The sequence below is a fragment of the Lissotriton helveticus genome, chromosome 3_2 (genome assembly GCF_964261635.1).
Source record: "Lissotriton helveticus chromosome 3_2, aLisHel1.1, whole genome shotgun sequence".
NCBI lineage: Eukaryota > Metazoa > Chordata > Amphibia > Caudata > Salamandridae > Lissotriton > Lissotriton helveticus.
The window spans coordinates 284,159,759-284,179,480 of record NC_136062.1 but is presented as its reverse complement, the minus strand read 5'-3'; the positions used below and the strand labels follow the sequence as shown (position 1 = coordinate 284,179,480).

The following is a 19,722-nucleotide window of genomic DNA, read 5'->3' as shown; positions in this document are numbered from 1 at the left end:
GATCATGCTGAACTGCAGAAAAAAGCAAAGTTATAATGAGGTAATCAATTTGCCATTTAAAAGTCGAGATGCTGTGTTACTGAACAAAGGGTTTCAGATAGATTGCCATTCTCTTTCTGTATTTCACTTCCGACCAGAGATAGTTTTAGAACTTCAGCAATGGTGTGACAAGCTATATGAAGGTCTGTGTTCCACCCAGGTTGCTCTTGCTCATTGAGGGGATCCTGCATTGAGGAGCTACAATTGGTTAACACAATGTCTGCAACAGATGTCTGTTAATGTTTTGGATGTTATCCTTGTAAACCATACACATACGAACAGGTATTGGGGAGGTCAGTGTGCATGTTTGACCATCACGAATTCCTGAAACAATGCAAAAGCTAAGTTACATTTACTGGTAATTTTATTGGTAGAACCACCATTCGAAACCCCCTCCGCTAGGCAGCAAACACAAGGAATCAGAATAAAACAATAGGCCCACGCCTACTTCACTAGAACTTACAAAACTGTAAATCAAAATTCCTAGGAGGCAGGGAGACGTACCGTGCATTGTGCAACATCCTCTTCATCGAGCAGATACCACAGTTTTCACATATTGTTCCACCGCTTCAGTGCCACTTCTAGAATGACTCCTATGGGTTTTGGAAACTGAGGAGAAAATCAACAGAACAGACACCTCCATTTTTCTGTCTTTATCACATTTTGTTGATAGGAAAGATTTATTTTCTGTCTTCCCATCTGATGATCGGAATTTGTAACCAGAGGTGCCCATATTAGGTCATGGAGGGATCGGTCCAGACAAATTTTCAGGAAGGCCACTGAATACGTTAATTATTTCAATGTCGATTAATGTTATGTAAATCTACTTTATGTGGATATCTCGATATTCTGGCATGGATTCGACCCTCCTGAATCTGAGTTGGACTCCCCAGGTGTAAACAATGAAAGTGTAATGAAACCATGTTGTTGACAATGTTCTGTTCAGTGTTTTGTTGATTTAATTGTTGCCTGCTGTATCTTTGTCTTAATGATTGGGACTGTAAGTTGTGAACAATCTTGTTTTCTTTTTCAGGCCTCCTTGTTGCAGCGGTTTCAGAGCACCCTGATAATAGCAGAACACAACAATGAAACACTTACACCCATCACCCTTAATGCCATCACTGCAGCCAAGCAGCTCGGTGGCGAAGTGTCTTGCCTCGTAGCTGGCACCAACTGTAAGAAGGTGAGTAGTGTACCTACTTATTCCTGATGTCACAATGAAGATAAGCATATTCATAGTACTTCTGGAGGCTCAGGTGAGGTGGATGCTGATTCCATTGACATTCAGAGCGCTTTCTACTGAGGATAAAGTTTAAATGCCCAGCATGAAGGAGGTTGCATGTATCACGAGACCTCTACTTCTGACGTGAATGAGCAGCCAAGACACTGGGGCTTATTTTAAGCCACAGTAAGGTTCAGTCGAACTCCTGTTGTATCCCGATGGCTTCAGTAGGGTCAGGAATCAAGTATTTTCTGGAGAATTAGGAGATGACGATATAGACTCATTGAGCAGCAATGGCATTTAGTAAGTGGTGGAGATCAAGAGCACACCTGGTTCGAATGCCATCCTCCCCAGCACCATTGTAATGTGGTCTTCCTCCAGGGGACACATGGTCCCACAGCATGTTTAATGCCTGTGTCTGTGTTTAAGGTCAGTCGTTTGACTTTCTATTTTGTAAGTCAGTAGATGACTCCTAAATCGTACTTTATTTATATGACCACCTGTGGTCCTGTTCGAAGCAAAACTATAAGTAGTTTACTTCTAGAACTTGGATCACTGATGTCTTGGTTGGCCTTCCATTTGACCTTATCCTGAAAGTTTAATGAGCTCACTCTTTCTCGCCTCTCACAAGCAGGTTGGAATGTCATTGCTGAGGTTTCTCTCTTGTCTCCTGTTCCTTCTCGTACACTAGTTATTTGAGCCCTCTCGTTCACGAGATGAGACCCTTACTTTGGTAATTGGGGTTATCCTGTCCCTAAAGACTCCTAGAAACATATGAGTGTTGGACAGACTGGAGCTGGGCTTGCACCCAAGGAATTATGTGTAAAAGTCTGGTGCAGTGCCGGCCTTAGTTTGCACAGTTGCACTTTTATGCATGCTCGTTCTTTGGCCTATACTTAATTTTATATTCTACCACCTGAATAGAGGCTCTGCCCAGTGATCCGTCAGCGCTCTCCCTCATGATGATCAATAAGGCAGCTCTAGCATGAATACCTCTTGAGCACAGCAGCGCAAGGAGTGATGGAGGCGTGCTAGGAGCAGCACAACACTATCTGTGTGTGGGCTTTCATAGTGCGCTTATATTGACTGGCAAATGGCTAATTAGAGTGTAGTGGGCAGTGCCTTCCTAAATGTATGTGCTGACCAGTGACAGCAAAGCAGACACTGATGGCTTGATTTAGGTTTCCCCAATACACACGCTCAGTGCTGTCAGGAATGCTTGCAAATAGTTTGACGACTGTGCCACTCTAGGCAACGACCTCCCTTGTGCACATCACTAGTTAGTTAATTAAGCTTTATTCGATTTTTAAAGAAAAAATCATGAAAGCATCGACAATACAGAAATACAACAATAAAAACCGTAAACATTTCATTTCATAGACATGATAAAAACCATCATTCAGCAATTAATGTACAAAATTCAGTTACCATAAAAAAGAACTTAAGAGTTTGACCTATGTAATATGAGGGGAACACGGGTAAAAATCATGTAGATCCCAGATGCGAATTGGACCTTGTCTTTCACTGGGGGTGCAAACTCGTAAAAAGGGGGCAACATTGGTGCTTTTAAATTTAATTAGTACCAGATCCCCAGCAATGCATTTGGGCAGCGTCCCCAACCATCCAACCCTTCTGACACTCAAGATACCCCCGTCTAGCCCCGGCGGCAACGGTCTATTCTTTTTTAGCCAATAGGTGGCCTTATTTAGCAAATCCTGCTGAGATTCGCGTGTTCCCTGGGTAAGAGCAGGGACCCCAGAGAGGACAGAGACATACGGGGCGGCCTCAGGGGGCAGGTTGATATGTGGCATTCTTACCAAGGCGGATCTAGCCACTGTATGGGTTTTTAGTGCAGGTTTGACAAATACTTTGGGGCCTATTTGAGTAGGTGTGCGTAGTGGCTGTATTTGGGTGGCCCCAACGCCAGATTTATACGTTTCGGGGGCGGTGGTAGGGATAGGACAGACGCATGTGGCCATAATAGTAGGTGGAGGCGGGAGCTTTCTTATTACTGACTCAATATTGGTCAGCCTTTCCCCTAAATCATTCATCTTTGTGACCAAGGGAGAGATGGTAGCAACCAGCAGTTGCTCAATTCTGGCCAATAAAGTCTCGTTGAGTAACAAAAGAGGGTCCTCAAGTTTATCCGCGGCCGGGTCCTCGATAAATGCTCTTGGGTTGGCAGTTGATGGTATACTTCTAGTGTTCCCAAAGTTAGTTTCAATGTCATGCTTCCATCTATTGTAGGAACCCAGGGGCGCGGCATTTTCTTGGTTATGAACTTTATCAACTGAGCCATTTGGGTTAAGACAAAAAGAATCCACAGCTGGGGAGGTTATAAGATCAGGGGCATACTTAGTACCGCACAGGGCGTTGAGTTCCTCCCATATAGACATCGTGAATGTAATAATAACAAAATGACGATTAATGTTAGGGCACGGTACCTCCCTCTGTGATGGGACCAAGTGGGGTGGCCCGTCCCGGCCTCCTCGGGCCTCGGAGGGCCACAGAGGGCCCGCCCTTTGCCCGGGCTTAGCCCCGCGCTTCATCCCACGTGCGTCCCGCGGGACGGAAACAAGGAGTGATTTTAATAGGCAGGTAGGCGGGGCCGGCAGGGGGAGAGTACCAGCTGTTGACGGTCAGAGGGAATGCTGGTACTCGCAGTCCCCGGCCGCCGCACCCGCCGAATCCCCGAACCAAAGGGGACACAGCAAACAGCAAAACAGGGGCAGACAGCAGCCAAAACAGTCCCCAGGTAGTTGGACGACTCCTCCGGGCTTCCAAAGGGTAAGAGACCCGACCCACCTCGAGCTGCGAGTCGCACCCGCGCAGCGGGGGCGGCAAGAGGTAGTAGCAGGCAGGAGGCGGGGCCGGCAGGGGAAGAGTACCAGCTGTTGACGGTCAGAGGGAATGCTGGTACTCGCAGTCCCCGGCCGCCGCACCCGCCGAATCCCCGAACCAAAGGGGACACAGCAAACAGCAAAACAGGGGCAGACAGCAGCCAAAACAGTCCCCAGGTAGTTGGACGACTCCTCCGGGCTTCCAAAGGGTAAGAGACCCGACCCACCTCGAGCTGCGAGTCGCCAGCACATCACTACTGATCCTGCTCATCCGGAACTGCCAGGCGAGGCTCCTTCCAGAAGAGATCACAAGCAACCCCAGACCGGTGTGATCCTGTGGCACAGCAAGCAAGGGGGCCCATGTCTTGGCAACCCCTTAGCCACTTAAGGCATCCTGCAGTATATACATTAGGTGATGAGAGGAATGCGTGCAAATAGTCTAACTACTGGTCGTCGTTTGGATTAGCATTCCATCCCACTGTTCTTCGCCCACTCTGCCATTCTAGACCAAAGGTATGGCGAGAGGGTTGTCCCATGTTCACTGCTTCCCTGGAACCAAGCTGCACCCGACCCAAGACCCAAATAGGCCGCAACTGGTTTTAAGTTGCTTGTCTTCTGCTTCAGAGAGGACCTAACTTCACAATTCATGCTGGACTTTTCCTACTAGAGCAGGACCAAGGATCATTTGCACATGGCTGGGTTTAATCTGAGGAACCATTGTGTACAAAAAACAATGAGTTGAAATACTACCCTGAGCGAGTGCCAGAGTTTAGACTATTGACAAGCACTCCACCCTCACCTTTTGCGTGCTTGATTGGACTGGGTTTCCCGTCTGTCCACTTGGATCAGTTGTATGTGTATTGTATTAGACAGAGACTGGTGGCACTATTTTGTCATTTGGAGGGAAATGGGGACACAGTGGCATGTAGGGGGTCAGGGACTTGGCTCTTATATGGGCAATGTGGGCTATGCACGTCTATGATATGGAAAAAGGGCACATCATGGCATGTCTGGTAGATGAGGAAAGAGATGGATTATTCAGCAAGTCTCTATAGGTAAAGAGCACATCATGGGGTTGTTGGCTTATCAGTGGAAGGGGACGGCATGGTTGGCATGTGGGGGGACATTAAAACACGGTAAGGCTGGCATTCTGATCCATCATGACCGGCATACGTCTGCCATATTATGGATGTGAATTAGTACATGATGGCAGCAATTGGCATAATGAAAATTATACACAGATATTTGGGAACAAAATGAATGCATTTTCAGAAAATTACACACAATTTGTTTGCCTATTAGTTTTGTTACTAAAAATGTAAAACCTGGTCTTTGGGTACATATTAGTATATTTTAAGAAAAGTACTAGATCGTGTTTAAGAACCGGGAACTTTACTCTATGTACTAACATGAACACTGGCATTTGGAATGGCAAGCTGATATTTGGGACAAAAATGAATGAGTCTTTGAGTCCATAGGATTTATTTCAAATATTCATAGAAGCAAAATTAGTGCATTCACAGAATATTTCAACTTGATGCTTAAGTGATGATTCATACTTCTTGATCTAAAATTATATATTTTTAAAATATGTGCTCTAAAATGCACTGTCTGGCACAATGTCCCACCTGCTACAAACTCGAGGTAGTATTAAGGGCCATCTCCATCTATAGACCATGCTTTGGAGTATTTTATGAGTGCCCCTTCATAACTCTCTTTAAAATGTTCGACTCAAATATTTCCTCTTGAGGAATGTCTCGTGTCCTCCCCCCGAACCCTCTGAATTTATTTGTGGAGGGTCAGTTTACTCATGGACATTTAGGCACTATGTTTATGCTCCAAATGATTGAAAGTTCCCTAGTATTAGAAATCATGTCTTTTGAAGGAATAGAGGTCACAACACCATTTATAGATTTGCAATGTGAGGTTCACTGTGGGAAAATAAGCAGCAGTATTGTGTAACCGTTACCTTCACCTCCCTCCCCCCAATGACGCCTGTTGTTTTTGGTCGTGTAAGCAGAGGAGTTGTCTGCTTCGGATTACGTTTGCCCAGCTCTCAAATTACCTGAACACTTAATGGGAGCATGTTTGTGTTCTGGTCAGTGACCTCATTGCACAGATTACACATTTTTCTCCTTGTTTAGATGATTTAAGTTCCAGCCTCAGTGGCTCATGAAGATGCAAACCTGTCAAAGTCCCAATGGCTAACTGCATGCGGTCTCTAGAGGACAAGGCCTATGGTGGCCTGCTTGTGTTGTAGCTTTCCCAACCCTTCAGCCTTGTTTATAACTTGCACATTTTGGCTGTCAAGATTCTTCTTCCAAACATCTGGGTTTTGGGCGGGATTAGCTTGGAAAAGGTCATGGATGTGGCGTTGAATGTGAGGACACTTGCTTTGTTTGTAGGAGGAACTGAGCTGGGGATGTAGTCCTACTGCTTAATTATGGGCAGTGTTTGTGTCTGGTATGTGCTTGTCATAGTGCACAAACCCTGTGTTTCTTTGGAGCCACTCACAGGCGCTAAAGCAATCTGGGATAGTGCTACTTTAACTGCCTGAAGTAGGATGATGTCTTGGCATCTAAAGCCATATGTCTACTCAAAGTGTACGTGTTGAAGACCTGGTCTGGTGAGTGTGTGTCTTGGAACTGCAGGTGTCCTGCGCATCTTAAGGCCATGCTGGAACCTGCCCTTGCTACTTGACCAAGGGCAGGATTCAATAATCGTTTCACAAATTTCCACTCGACTGATCAATCGCTGGACAGAAAAGTGACTTATTGGAGTCATTAACTATAGCTCCTCATATTTGTGCTCAAAGGTCATGAGATTTCCACAATAATAAGCTCAAAAACAGTGTGTTATAAAAGAGGGTTGTTTCATGTGCAGTGGGCACCTTATTCTGGAGTGACTGAACATTACAGAAGAGGTATATTAAATTGAGCATTCTGTAGCTTGTTGTTTGTGAAGTTGTAGACATTGCCAAATGAAATATGAGAGCATCTGGTTTGGAAATCAAAGTTGTATATAATTTTGAAGCAACTCCGATTTCTAAACAACTTTGTCAATGGTAGTAGCTCTTTGCAAAGCAGTAGTTGGCCTTGAGGGTAGAGACTGTCCATTTCACTTATGCGTTTACAGTATTTTTTGAAGAATCAGAAGGCAACAACTGTAGAAAATACTCAGAAATTGATAACTAGCTTAGTAAAATACAATTCGCATCATCTTTAGAAGTGGATAAGGCACATAAAATATCCTCCAAACAAAGCCCCACGTTGTAATATTTAATGTCCTAAGATATTGCCTTGATTAGGAAGACTGTTGAAGACATTTTTACATTACTGGAGGACTAAAAAAGGTACATTTATCTAGCATTTACCAAGAACGGTGTCCGATGAAGGAAGAGATTCAGAGAGCTCAGACCATTACTTCATTCACTGCTACAATCCCAACTCAACACACATTTCAGAATATAACCTTACCATAGGATTGTTTTCATTGGTACACATCAACCAAAAACCTCTGTGCCAAACTGGACTGCATTTGACAGAGCAAATGTATGCCTGTCTGCAGATTTAACATTCGCAACCTCAAAGATTGAAAACTCTGTAACATTTCCCTCGGAAACCAGTCTGAGGAAATATTATCCCAACAACCGCTGACGAACCCTCCCCAGAAAACACTCACCAAAGAGAGCTTGATCCTGTCTCCTATTTCTAGAGATTATATCTATAATTTGATCAATTGAGGGTAACAAAATTATATTATGCCAAAAATAATGATAATAAAAATCTAATTGCTCTTTCACCAGTTCTTATTTGCTTCTAATTGTCAATATCGTCACATTAGTTGTCCCAGACTTCCTATCAGAAAATCATTTTTCTAGTTAACAAATAAACAGCTACAGCCGACATGTATTTCGTGGTCATACCTCTTTTTCAAACATTAACATTTGGTAGGGCGGCAACACCCACTCGGGTTGATTTGGGCAGAACTACATTTACCAACATCCTTAGCGCACACGCCTACATAGGCGGGGACATTTAAACAGCGCGTAGGTGGTTCCGCTTTGATGCTGCTTTCTACCGCCAGTGACCAAGGGCTGGATAATGCCCGAAACGCGTCTGGCTGATGTTATTTGTTTTGGGGGCACAAGGTTTTATGTTCAACAACTCTGCAAATATAAGGATTGAACTTGTTGTGTGGCTTCTTCATTTGGGGCAACTCTTGGTTTTTATATATATATATATATATATATATATCTCTCACCGCTCCTCCTGCACCTTCTCACGCACTCTCACACGGGTGCTGTATGCGGGAGGTGCTCCCGCTAATATCACGCTTCTCATCTTCTTATTTCTCAAGAAAGACACAGCACTCCCGGGGGAGAGTCATAGATTTTATTTCGACTCTCAAGCGCACCAGACGCGTTTCGGCATTTGCCTTCCTTGGTGGTACAAGGGGACGCCTGAAACGACCATTTTTGTATTTTTTTATATATTCCAAAGTGATCACTTGCTTTCTGAGCACTAACCTAAACATAGGACTGAGTGGATGGAAATGGCAGTAATATGGTGGGATTTAGTGTCAAACATCTTTTTAGCATGATATGGGGGGGGCAACAGTGTCAATTCATATCCTGTCAAGCGAGCACTAGTCAAATGCTGCGTCTTTGTTTGGTTTAGCAACGCATCAACTGAATGGGGCACTAACACAGCAATTTGTGTGATAGAACTATTCCTTCACTCTGGCGTATGGATATAGCCATTGCTGCCACTGCTTGGAAACATCCAGGCAGCGCGCGAGCAACTGGGTCGAGGACAGCTGAGTAATATGCACATGGGCGATGTTTATCACCATGCATCTGTGCTAAGACCGAGAGGGCACAACTTTCCCTTTTATGTATATAGAGTGTGAAAGATTTAGTTTAATCTGGGGTACCTAATACTGGTGCAGAGCAAAAGGCTTGACGTAACTGTTGGAAGGTGCTCTGGCACGCAGCAGTCCATGGGAGGGGCATCGGGGTGCCTTTGGTCAAAAGGGCTAACAACGGTTTGATAATATGCGAGAAACGGGGGATCTACTGCCTACAAAAGGAAGTAAGGCCAATCAATGCACGGACACCTTTTTGAGTACGGGGTACAGGAGTGTCTAGAATGGTTCGAATGCGATCTGGTGTGAGCGCACGTCCCTCCTTAGACAGGAGTTGACCTAAATAGGTAACCTGCTGTCTTCAGTATTGCAATTTCCTTCTAGAAACTTTGTGATTATGTGATGCAAGAAATGATAATAGTAACAATGTACCTTCTTCACATAGTTCTGGAGTATCTGCAGCAAGCAAAATGTCATCCACATACTGAATTGGAACCACTCCTCTTGGTACAGGAATGGAATCAAGTTGTCTCTTCAATGCTTGATTATAAATACTAGGACTTTCTGTATAGCCCTGTGGAGCTCTACAGAACCTGAATGATCTGTTTTTCAGTGTGAATCCAAATAGATAACGGGTGTCCGGGTGAATAAGTATTGAGAAGAACGCATTTTTCAAATTAATCACGGAGAATGTGGTGGCTGTGGGAGGGACCATAGGGAGGAGGGTTGTTATGTCAGAAACTATTGGATATTGGGGCACCACTATTTTATTGACCTCACGCAAATCAATGAGGAACCTGTACATCTTAGTATCAGTGTCCTTTTTCAAAATAGAACGGATAGGGCTATTGCAAATATTATAGGAAACCTCTTCCACTACACCTACTTTAATCAAATGCTAAAAAATACCTGCTAATGCTTCCTCGCCCTCTCGAGATACCTTATATTGGGGCAAACAAGGCACCCTGACTCACTTGAATTTGTACAGGTGGAATAACCATTTGGCCCACATCAGTGTCTGATCTAGCCCACAAAGTGCAAGGTAGGGACGCCAGAGCGACGTCCTCATTGATAAGGCAAGATCTATCAACTATTGGATAGTTGTCATTAAGGATAACACGTACACCTTCTGGGGGAACAGCATATTGTAGTACGAAAATATGTTAGCATATCGATACCTACAATGGTATCTGGAGTGTTAGGGGAGAGCAAGAATAGACATGTTGCAGTGAATCTATCTAGTCCGAATTCAAGGTGCTGTGATGGTGGGCTAAGTGTTGGTGTTCCATCGAACCCTATTGATGTTATCAATGTGCCAGACAGGGGAGCCCTAGGAACCAGTCTTTTAGACAGGGCACTATGGGTAGCACCTGTATCAACCAGAAATCGATCAGTAGATCCCAAAACATTTGCGTCAGCATAGGGACCCATTTGATCTACCTGCACCTCAACTGGTCCCACACCCTGTCCTACGCATCCCTATGCATAATCGGAATCTGCGGGTGTATCAGCAGAATAATCAGTCATTTGGTACTGATGTCTTTTATCAAAGCATTAGGATAATTCGGTCCTTGTTCAACTGCTTCAAACCGGGGGCGAGCACCTGCACCACCCCTGCTCCCTACATTCCTTGGGCGCCCTCTCATACTTCCCTGTCCTCACTGATATTGTTGGCCTTGGAAAACAGGGCACTCAGAACGCCAGTGTCCAGTCTCCTTACAATAGGCACACTAATCAGGAGACAAATTTGCCCGAAGGAGAGGGAGCGCTCCAGGGCATGCATTGTACATTCACCTCTCCTAAATGGAGGACCATACGCTTGAGCCATCAAGAACTTTCACTTGCTTTGAGGCGACTAGGTATTTCTGGTAACATATTGGCAACACATTTATCAACAAACAGATGCTTACCCCTTTCATCGGCCAGGAACTGGCCACTAAAGTCATGAAATGTCTCCTCATATCTGGAAAAGAGATCAGATACGACTCATCCTTTTTCTGCTTACAGCACGCTAATGTAGTCCAATCTATTTTCTTAGGGGGTATGGGAGTTTTCAATTTAGTTACAATAGCTTTAGGAAGATCTAATATCTCCTGTAGGGGCTTCTGGGCAGGTGTCCTGTTCACATCTATTTCTTCTAATCTTTCCCAAGTTTCACCAAATGCCACAGCGTCATTAATTTTACGTATTGTTCTCCACATATCAGGGGGCAAAATAAGCTCAAAGAACATATCCATATCGGCTGAGGTCATAGTATAAGTACTGATGGCTCCTTTCACCGCCTCATAGAAGGCAGCAGGATTTTTCCGAGGGTCGGCAAGGCAGCCATAAGAGCCATAACATCTGCTCTACTTCAAGGAGTATAGACCCAATTATATAAAAAAAAGGGTATCCCTTTGCATCATCAGTACTCTTATCATTTGTTCCCGCACCCTTCGGGGGAACATACAGAGGTGCGGCTTCACGCATTGGTCTCATAGCAGGCTCACTACTACTAGGATTATCTGCATCCACCGGAACATATGTTTTCTCTGTCTGAGAGTTTTCTGTTTCTACGCCTCTGTGCTGCTTTTTAGCTAATTCTTGTTCCTTGGGCATTTTTAATTTGTCATCCGTAGTTTAACCGCTCGTCCCATCTCCTAACTGTTTATAATCTGCATTCAAGTCCTTTGGGCCTGGTTCGTCAGAAATATGTTGCCAAATATATAATACAGCCCAACAGAATTTTTCTAAAAACTATAACTCTTTTGCGTCTTCCCAAGCCTGGACCATATTTGGGAGGATCGTCGCTGTAGTAGTCCTACGAGATTCCTCTCTAGCACTACTCTTCAATTTATCTTTATCTTCGCTAGACAGAGCAGAGCGAGTCTGTCGCATGGATAGCTGATCTTTGTCCACATCTTTTGAGAGGAAGATCTCCTCAATAGAAGCACCACCCTCAGGGACAGTCAGAACAGGGGTTTTATACATGGGCGGAGGTCGCTCTAATTGGATACTATCATCATGAAGCGTGCAGTCTGAGGACGAGTCGGGCAGCGGCGTTCTGGATGGTCTGGAGTCTGTGTAGATGAGATCTGTTGATTCCAGCGTATAGGGCGTTGCCGTAGTCCAGTCTGCTGGTTATGAACGTGTGGGTGACGGTCTTTCTGCAATCGGGGGGCTGGGGGGGGGGAACCCATTTGAAGGTTTTGCGGAGGATGCGCAGGCAGTTGAAGCTAGTGGAGGCAACGGTGTTGATCTGGCGGTTCATGGAGAGGGAAGTGTCGAGGATGATGCCGAGGTTGCGTGCGTGGTCTGTAGGAGTGGGTGGGTTCCCGAGCGCAGGAGTTGTCCCAGGCGAAGTTGCAGGGTCCGAGGATGAGGACCTCGGTTTTCTCTGAGTTGAGCTACAGGCAGGTGTCTTTCGTCCAGGTTGCCACATTCTTCATTCCCTCCTGGAAGCAGAGTCTGGTGTCCTCAGGATTCTCTGTGAGTGAGACTATGAGCTGGGTGTCGTCCGCATAGGATACAATGCCGAGCCCATGCTGTCTGACGATGGCGGCCATGTAGATGTTGAAGAGCGTAGGGCTAAGTGATGAGCATTGGGGCACTCCGCAGTTTATTTCTGTGGGTTCGGAGAGGAACGGAGGGAGTCTGATCCTCTGGGTTCTGCCGGAGAGAAAGGATCGGATCCAGTAAAGGGCAGCTCCTTGAATCCCTGCGTTGTGAAGTCTGGCTGCGAGGGTTCGATGAGACACGGTTTCGAAGGCTGCGGAGAGGTCTTTAAGGATGAGGGCCGTGGTGTGTCCCTGGTCGAGTAGCATGCAGATGTAGTCTGTGGGGGCTCGGAGAGCGGTCTCGGTGCTTTGGTTCCTGCGGAATCCGGACTGGGAGGAGTCTAGGATGGAGTTCTCTTCGATGAAAGTGGTCAGCTGAGTGTTCGCGAGTCTCTCTGTGACTTTTGCTGTGAAAGGGAGGAGAGAGATGGGCTGGTAGTTTTTCAGGTCCGTTGGGTCGGCCGTGGGCTTCTTGAGGAGGGGTTTAACCTCTGCCCTCTTCCAGTCGTCAAGGAAGATGCAGAACGTGAAGGAGGCGTTGATGGTCAGTCCAAGTTCGAGTGCGATGGCGGCGGCCTTGAGGAATATGTGCGGTGGGCAGGGATCCGTTGGGGCTCCTTAATGGGTTTTATGCATGGTCGCGATGATATGTTTGACGGTAGCGGGCTTCCAGGTCGAGATGGTTGGCTGATCGGCTGCAAAGGGGTGGGGGGGATGTCCAGTGTCGGTTCGCTGAAATTGTCATAGAGGTCGTTAATCTAACGGTGGAAGTATAAGCTGAGCTTGTTCCAAAGTTGCTGGGAAGGTGTGACATCCGTGGCTTCGCTGGGTGGTTTAGTGAGCTGCTGTATGACGCTGAACAGTTCCTTGGCGTTGGTCGCGTTGGTCTGGATTTTGTCTCTTATGAAGGTCCGTTTGGTGTCCCTTATGTGTTTGTGGTATTCCTTCAGGGCGCTCTTGTGGTCGTTCCGTACTTCCATGGTTTTCCGGTCTCGCCAGGTTTTCTCTAGGCGTTGGCAAGAGCGTCTGGCTTCCTGTAAATCAGGGTGCCGCGTAGAGTGGTCCTGTGGCTGGTCTGGATCTGGAGGTGGAGGTGTCTGAGTGGGGGTCACTCGTGCTGGATGTGGAGAGGTCTTGTGTGCGATGGGGAATCCTCCTCCTGGGAGGTGGGGGCGGTCTTTTCTCTGGACCTTGTCCCTTATGTGTTTGTGGTATTCCTTCAGGGCGCTCTTGTGGTCGTTCCGTACTTCCATGGTTTTCCGGTTTCGCCAGGTTTTCTCTAGGCGTTGGCAAGAGCGTCTGGCTTCCTATAGTTCTGTGGTGAACCAGGCGGCCTTCAGCGGGTGCTGGTTGGCGGGGTGCCGGAGGGGTGCGAGTGTGTCGGAGCAGTAGGCGATCCAGCTGTGGAGTTCTATGGCTGCGGAGTTGGTGTTGGTCGAGGCGTTGGGGGTGTCTTGTCAGAGGGTGGTGTTGAGGAGTTCCTCTGACCTTGCTCCAGTTTCTTTGTTGCGGTTGGACTTGGGTGCGGTGGTGGTGTTGAAGGTGAAATGGACGCAGTAGTGGTCAGTCCAGGGCGGCTGGGTGGTGTGGCTGAACCGGATGTTTGTTCCTCCCGCGAAGATAGGGTCCAGAGTGTGTCCAGCTCTGTGCATGGATGTGTTGACCAGCTGCTTCAGTCCGAGGTTGGCGAGGCTGTCGAGGAGAGTGATGGAGGTTGGGTCGTTTCAGTTGTCGAGGTCGGAATTCAGGTCTCCGAGGAGGATGTAGTCGTGGAGGTGATTGCGTGGGGTGTGGCAAGCCCGGCGATGGTGGTTGCGGACTGGGTGCGAGGGCCAGGTGGTCTATAAATCAGGGTGCCGCGTAGAGTGGTCCTGTGGCTGGTCTGGATCTGGAGGTGAAGGTGTCTGAGTGGGGGTCACTCGTGCTGGATGTGGAGAGGTCTTGTGTGCGATGGCAAATCCTCCTCCTCGGCGGTGGGGGCGGTCTTTTCTCTGGAACTTGTAGCTGTCAGGGATGGCAGTGGGGATGTCAGGCCGAAGGTGACCTTGGTCCAGGTTTCCGTGAAGAAGGTGACATCGGGCGAGAGGGTGTCGATCAGGTCCTAGATCTATGCGGCGTGTCAGTGCAGGGAGCGCGCATTGAGGAGGACGCAGGTCAGGGTGTTGGTGGTGTGTGCGTTAGGCGGGCCTTCGGTGGTGGTGGTGGCGTTGTCAATGGTGAAGAATCTGTGACAGGCTCAACGAGAATTCTCCCTGGGTGGTGTTCCGTGTGGACCGTACGCAGCCGGTGTGTCTTCCGGGGTTGAGTGCGTTGAGGGTGGTTGTATAATAGCGGTGGGTCCTGGGAGAGGCAGGGTTCCTGGTGCTGGTTGCGTCCAGGTTGTGGACGGGCGGAGACATGCTTGCCTTACGCGTGCCCCATTGTGTGGGGGATGGGAGGGACGCCGAGCTGGGAGGCGGGAACTGGCGCGGGGAGAGGGGAGGGGTCGAGTGAGCAGTGGCGAGAAGCGTGGGATGGGGCAAAAATCGGGTAAAGGCAGAAGGATAAAAACGGAGGCAAGAATATCACCGTGACACAGGAATAAAGAAAAGAGCAGTCAAGCGCAAATTACAACAAAAAAAATTAATAGTACTCTGAAGCAGCAGACTCGAACACCCATGGCAGGGGGCCCAGAGGCAACAATGGATCGCAGGAGCTGTCGGGGAGAGTGCAGGCCTGTGACTGAGGTCAAGGTCTTACGAGTGCTCTCCCGCAGCAGTCTTCATTATGTAGAGGAGTGGAGGGATGCTCAGCTGAGAGGTGGGAACGGGCACGGGTAGAGGGGAGGGGCAGAGTGAGCAGTGGCGGGAAGCGTAGGATGGGGACGGCACGGGGGCAAGAATCGGGTAAAGGCAGAAAGATAAAAATGGAGGCAAGAATATCACAGTGACACAGGAATATAGAAGAAGAGCAGGCAAGCGCAAATTACAGCAAAAAACAAATGAACAGTTCTCTGAAGCAGCAGACTCGAACACACAAGGAACTGGGCCCAGAGGCAGCAATCACAGTGACACAGGAATACAGAAAAGAGCAGGCAAGCGCAAATTACAAAAAAAAAAATGAATAGTACTCTGAAGCAGCTGACTCGAACACCCAAGGCAGGGGGCCCAGAGGCAGCAGTGGATCGCAGGCAGCTGTCGGGGAAAGTGCAGGCCTGTGACCAAGGTCATGGTCTTCCAAGACATTCCTGGTACTGCAACAGCAGCACCACTTACAAAGTTTGCTAAAAACAGGCATGTTTTAACAAATATATGTAAAATATTATCCAAACAAGCTTCAGAAGGAGAAAAATCCCCACAATACCTGCCTTCAGTCTTTGCAAAGAATGAATACCAAAACCAAACCAAACAATCAAGAGTGCCACATCAGCGACCTTACCAAGCAGAAGTCTTCAACTCCCACCTGCCAATCTCTGGTTGACCTAATGGCAATTGCAAATTCGCCAAAGAAGCCCCAGTCGAGACTGGCCACAACCCAGAGGGTCAAGTCAGGAAAACCGGAAAGTTCAAATTGGCTGCAAAGACAAAGCTCTTCTTATGCAGTGTGCATCCTCCGTGATAATTTTGATCTTCCGTCAAGACCACTCCTTCAGACGGACGCGTCTCCGTTGGGGCCCAACGTACTGGGCGCCATTTGTGGAAATGTACCCCCGTGAGGGAACACTGGTGCAGGGTCACCCGTTCGTCCACGGGTTCGAAGACTAACAAAAGAGAGATCGGCACTGGAGTGAAGTGAAACAAGCCAAGTTTAATAATTACTCGTGAGTGGGACCGCGTCCGAGCAACACCCTAGAGTGTTGTGGGAGGAAGTACCTTGAATACAAAAACCATCATCCTTTTTACTGTTGTTGCAGTGTAATCGCATGGGAAGGAAAACTGGAAGAAACAAGTTTAAGCACGGAAATAGCTATAGGCAAACCACGGCAGATGGGTGACCAGGTGGTCAGCAGATGAGGAGGGAGAGTAAGAATGTTTATGGCGGCAATAAGTAATTTGATAACATCTGAGAACAGGTGCACCCGCAGCTGCAGCCCTCCAGCACGTACATCTGACAATGTCAGAGAGGTCAGCTAAGGTTGAGGACACAGGCTGGGTGAAAAGGCGAGCAGCATAGAACAAAATTAATACTAGAGAAACGTAATGGATGCGACAGTCAAAATGGCTGCCGCTTATGCTAACATAGAATTTACACTTTTCCACAACAGCAGGTCCAGTGGTTTCTATTGGTGAGTGCCAGTGTCTGTCTTTGGCAACCAATCTGCACTCCAACGACCCTCCTGGGTCTGACAGACTCAGTACAACTTTTGAAAATCACAACAGTGGTCATAGATGATTAGAGGAATGTTGCTAGTGACTGGCCAGTATGGGCAACTTTTATGGCCCTGGTGCGGGAGCAGGGAATCAGCGACTGACTCATGGAGTTTACCTTTTCTGTCTTGGGCACAGGAGCGCCTTCTCCATGAGCCAGGCTTTTGCTAGGCCAAGGAACAGCAGCTGGTCCTCTTTCCAGTCCAGATGTGATCTGAGGTCTGAGTGCTAGGGGTGCCATATTTATTCCCAAAAAGTGGCAGGAGGGAACCTGGTAGCCTACTGGCTACTTACCATTTCATCCTCTGCGGGGGGGATGAATTCCAACTATGTGCAGCATCTTAGCTATACCAGGGTGCACTATTCTGCCCACTCCCAAGATGTCTGAACCCCTCGCTTCATGTGTGGTGCATGTTAGCCCATCCTAGGAGTGTGGCTACCGAAGGGCTATACTCCCATGAATAAACTGGTCTGGCAAATGGGTTCCTTTCTCTGTTCTCACCACCAGTCCATCTACCTGAACAAAGGAGCAGCCCCTCTTAATTGTGGTTACTATTTGCCCATTAATGGCAGCTTGTCCTTTAAAGCTAGTCCTTTTGGCTAACTCCCTGTGTGGCTTCCTGTGAGAGGGAGGTGACATCTCTCTCTGCGGCAGACCTGTATTCGTCCTGTGCTTGTAGGTCATTCACACTCCTCCCCAGCCTTGTACAGAAATCAACCAGGTGAGACAAACACTCCAGTCCACATGTCATTCCCCTACGTTGTGAATCACAGCCATTATACCGTTTAAAGCAAGAATCCAAACGTGGTATAAAAGCAATATTAGATAAATTGCAGCAGCAGGGCATAATAGCACCGTGCCTCTCACCCATCTCGAAGCCAGGCGGTTCCTATAGAAATTTTAATTTGCACACATGAATCTATGCGGTACAAAATGCTCATAGCCCAGGTTTAATGACCAACCTGATGCAGAAAAAGTACAAAACAACCCAGGGTATTTCCAATGAGCTCTATTAATCAAAACATAGTGCCTGAGAGTGAGTATCTAACCGCTTTCAGTTTCAGCAGACAGCAGTGTGTAGGTTTCATTTCGCAGCTTGTCCATGGCATAGCTTATTTTCAGCATGAATCATGGAGTTCTTACAACCAGATCCTGAGGTATTGTCATATTTTGATGATATCTATCTCACTGATAATGATTTGAATCTACACCTGACTAGTGGTGACCGTATTAACATTACATTGTACAGAACTAGTTTAAAAAAAATAGAAAATTGCCTACGTGACCATCTTAGGGTAGGAGTAATCCAGCGAGGGCAAGGGTTTAGCTCCAGATTTTCCTCATGAATGTGCAACTTTGCATCTTCCCGTTGCACTGAAAAAGTTGCAATCCCTGCTGGGATTTTTTTTATTGTGGATGTACTTATTTGGCTCACTACGCGGAGAGTGTAAAGCCCTTGTATGACCTGATTTCTCCCTCATTTTCTTCTAAACAATGGATGAGATCACACACTGCTATCTTGCATGCTCTATAAGCAGACATGCTTGAGACTAAATATTTATAAACTACGGATAACAAAACCAACCTAGTTATCAGTCATACCTAGTCACCATGGTTAGACCTATGCGACTTAAAATGAAGACCAGACTAATTGCTTATTAGTGTCACTTGTGTCCTTGTCAGAAGCATATTTTGCTTCCATCAAAAAATCTTGATGGCTGTACAAACCGCTATCTTGCCCCATGGAACAAAACCCCATCCTTGTTTTTCCTGTACCAACACTAGAAGCAGCCACAAAGGTAAGCATTGCCAGGGCTCACGGGCTATATCTGAGATTGGTACAGCGGGCCTCTTCTTTAAGTGCAGTGGACATAACGCTTCAGTATGATCCCTCTCTTCGTATACAAGCTTTTCTATAATATGAACAAGATGTTGCTCTGACTCCCAACGCTTCCCCCATTGAGTCTTACTAGAACATATTCTATACAGATGGCTATGCTCAACCTGTGGTAGGAGCAAAATACAAATACTTTGCAACGTGCGCTGCAGTACAAGGTGTAGTGCCAGATGGTGAGTTCATCCCACAATGCACCCACACTAAACTCTTAGGTGACAGCACTGTATAACATGCACAAACACATGCCCTGTTACTTGTATTGCAAAAGGCTGATTCATCAGTACGCACTTATGGTGTCGGACACATACTTCTGTGTGCAAGATTACAATGTTTATTTACAGTATCGGTGGTTGAATGGATTCAAGCAATCGAAGGTGAAACCTGTAAAGAATAAACCGCTTTTGGGAAAGGTAAACATATTGCAAGATAGACATCCATTGGTCCATGAGAGGCACACTTTATGCCATCAGCATGATTGTATTCATGCCAAAGAGAACTGTACTGCTGACCTAGCGGCAAAGGCTGCAATCCACACTGTCTGAGTAGCAGTCCTAACCAGATCTCAAGCGAAGATTGATACAGATATTTAATATAAATGCAACCAAGCAAGATGGGAAACCTCCTGCAGGCTTTCCTCCCAATTACTCCTACACCATTAATTCAGATAACATTCATGAAGTCACGATACTAGTAGTGGGAGACTGAATAATACCGAATAGGCTGTCTATATTAGATTTAACCATAGAAACCCATTAGGGGTTGCCATCTGTACATGCAGGAATTAATTCAACCGCAGCAATACTACAGCAATGCTACTGGTCGCCAAGTTTATACAAACAGACCAGGGATTATGTTAGGTAGTGTGACATTTGTCAACAGATCAAACCTACCACTGTCAAGAACATTGCCAACTCCCCGCATGATCTCAAACATCCCCTTGCATGTGGTTTATTTGAATCATATTGGTCCCCTCCA

General features: G+C 46.7%; 1 protein-coding gene across 1 annotated transcript in view; it reads left to right on the top strand.

The window, feature by feature from the left end:
- ETFA (electron transfer flavoprotein subunit alpha) overlaps positions 1-19,722 on the top strand; it is a 456,279-nt gene that overhangs the window by 69,147 nt on the left and 367,410 nt on the right. The window contains exon 2 of the mRNA XM_078685235.1: positions 1,073-1,222. Within this exon, the coding sequence (XP_078541361.1) occupies positions 1,073-1,222 (150 nt within the window). The remainder of the gene's footprint in view (positions 1-1,072; positions 1,223-19,722) is intronic.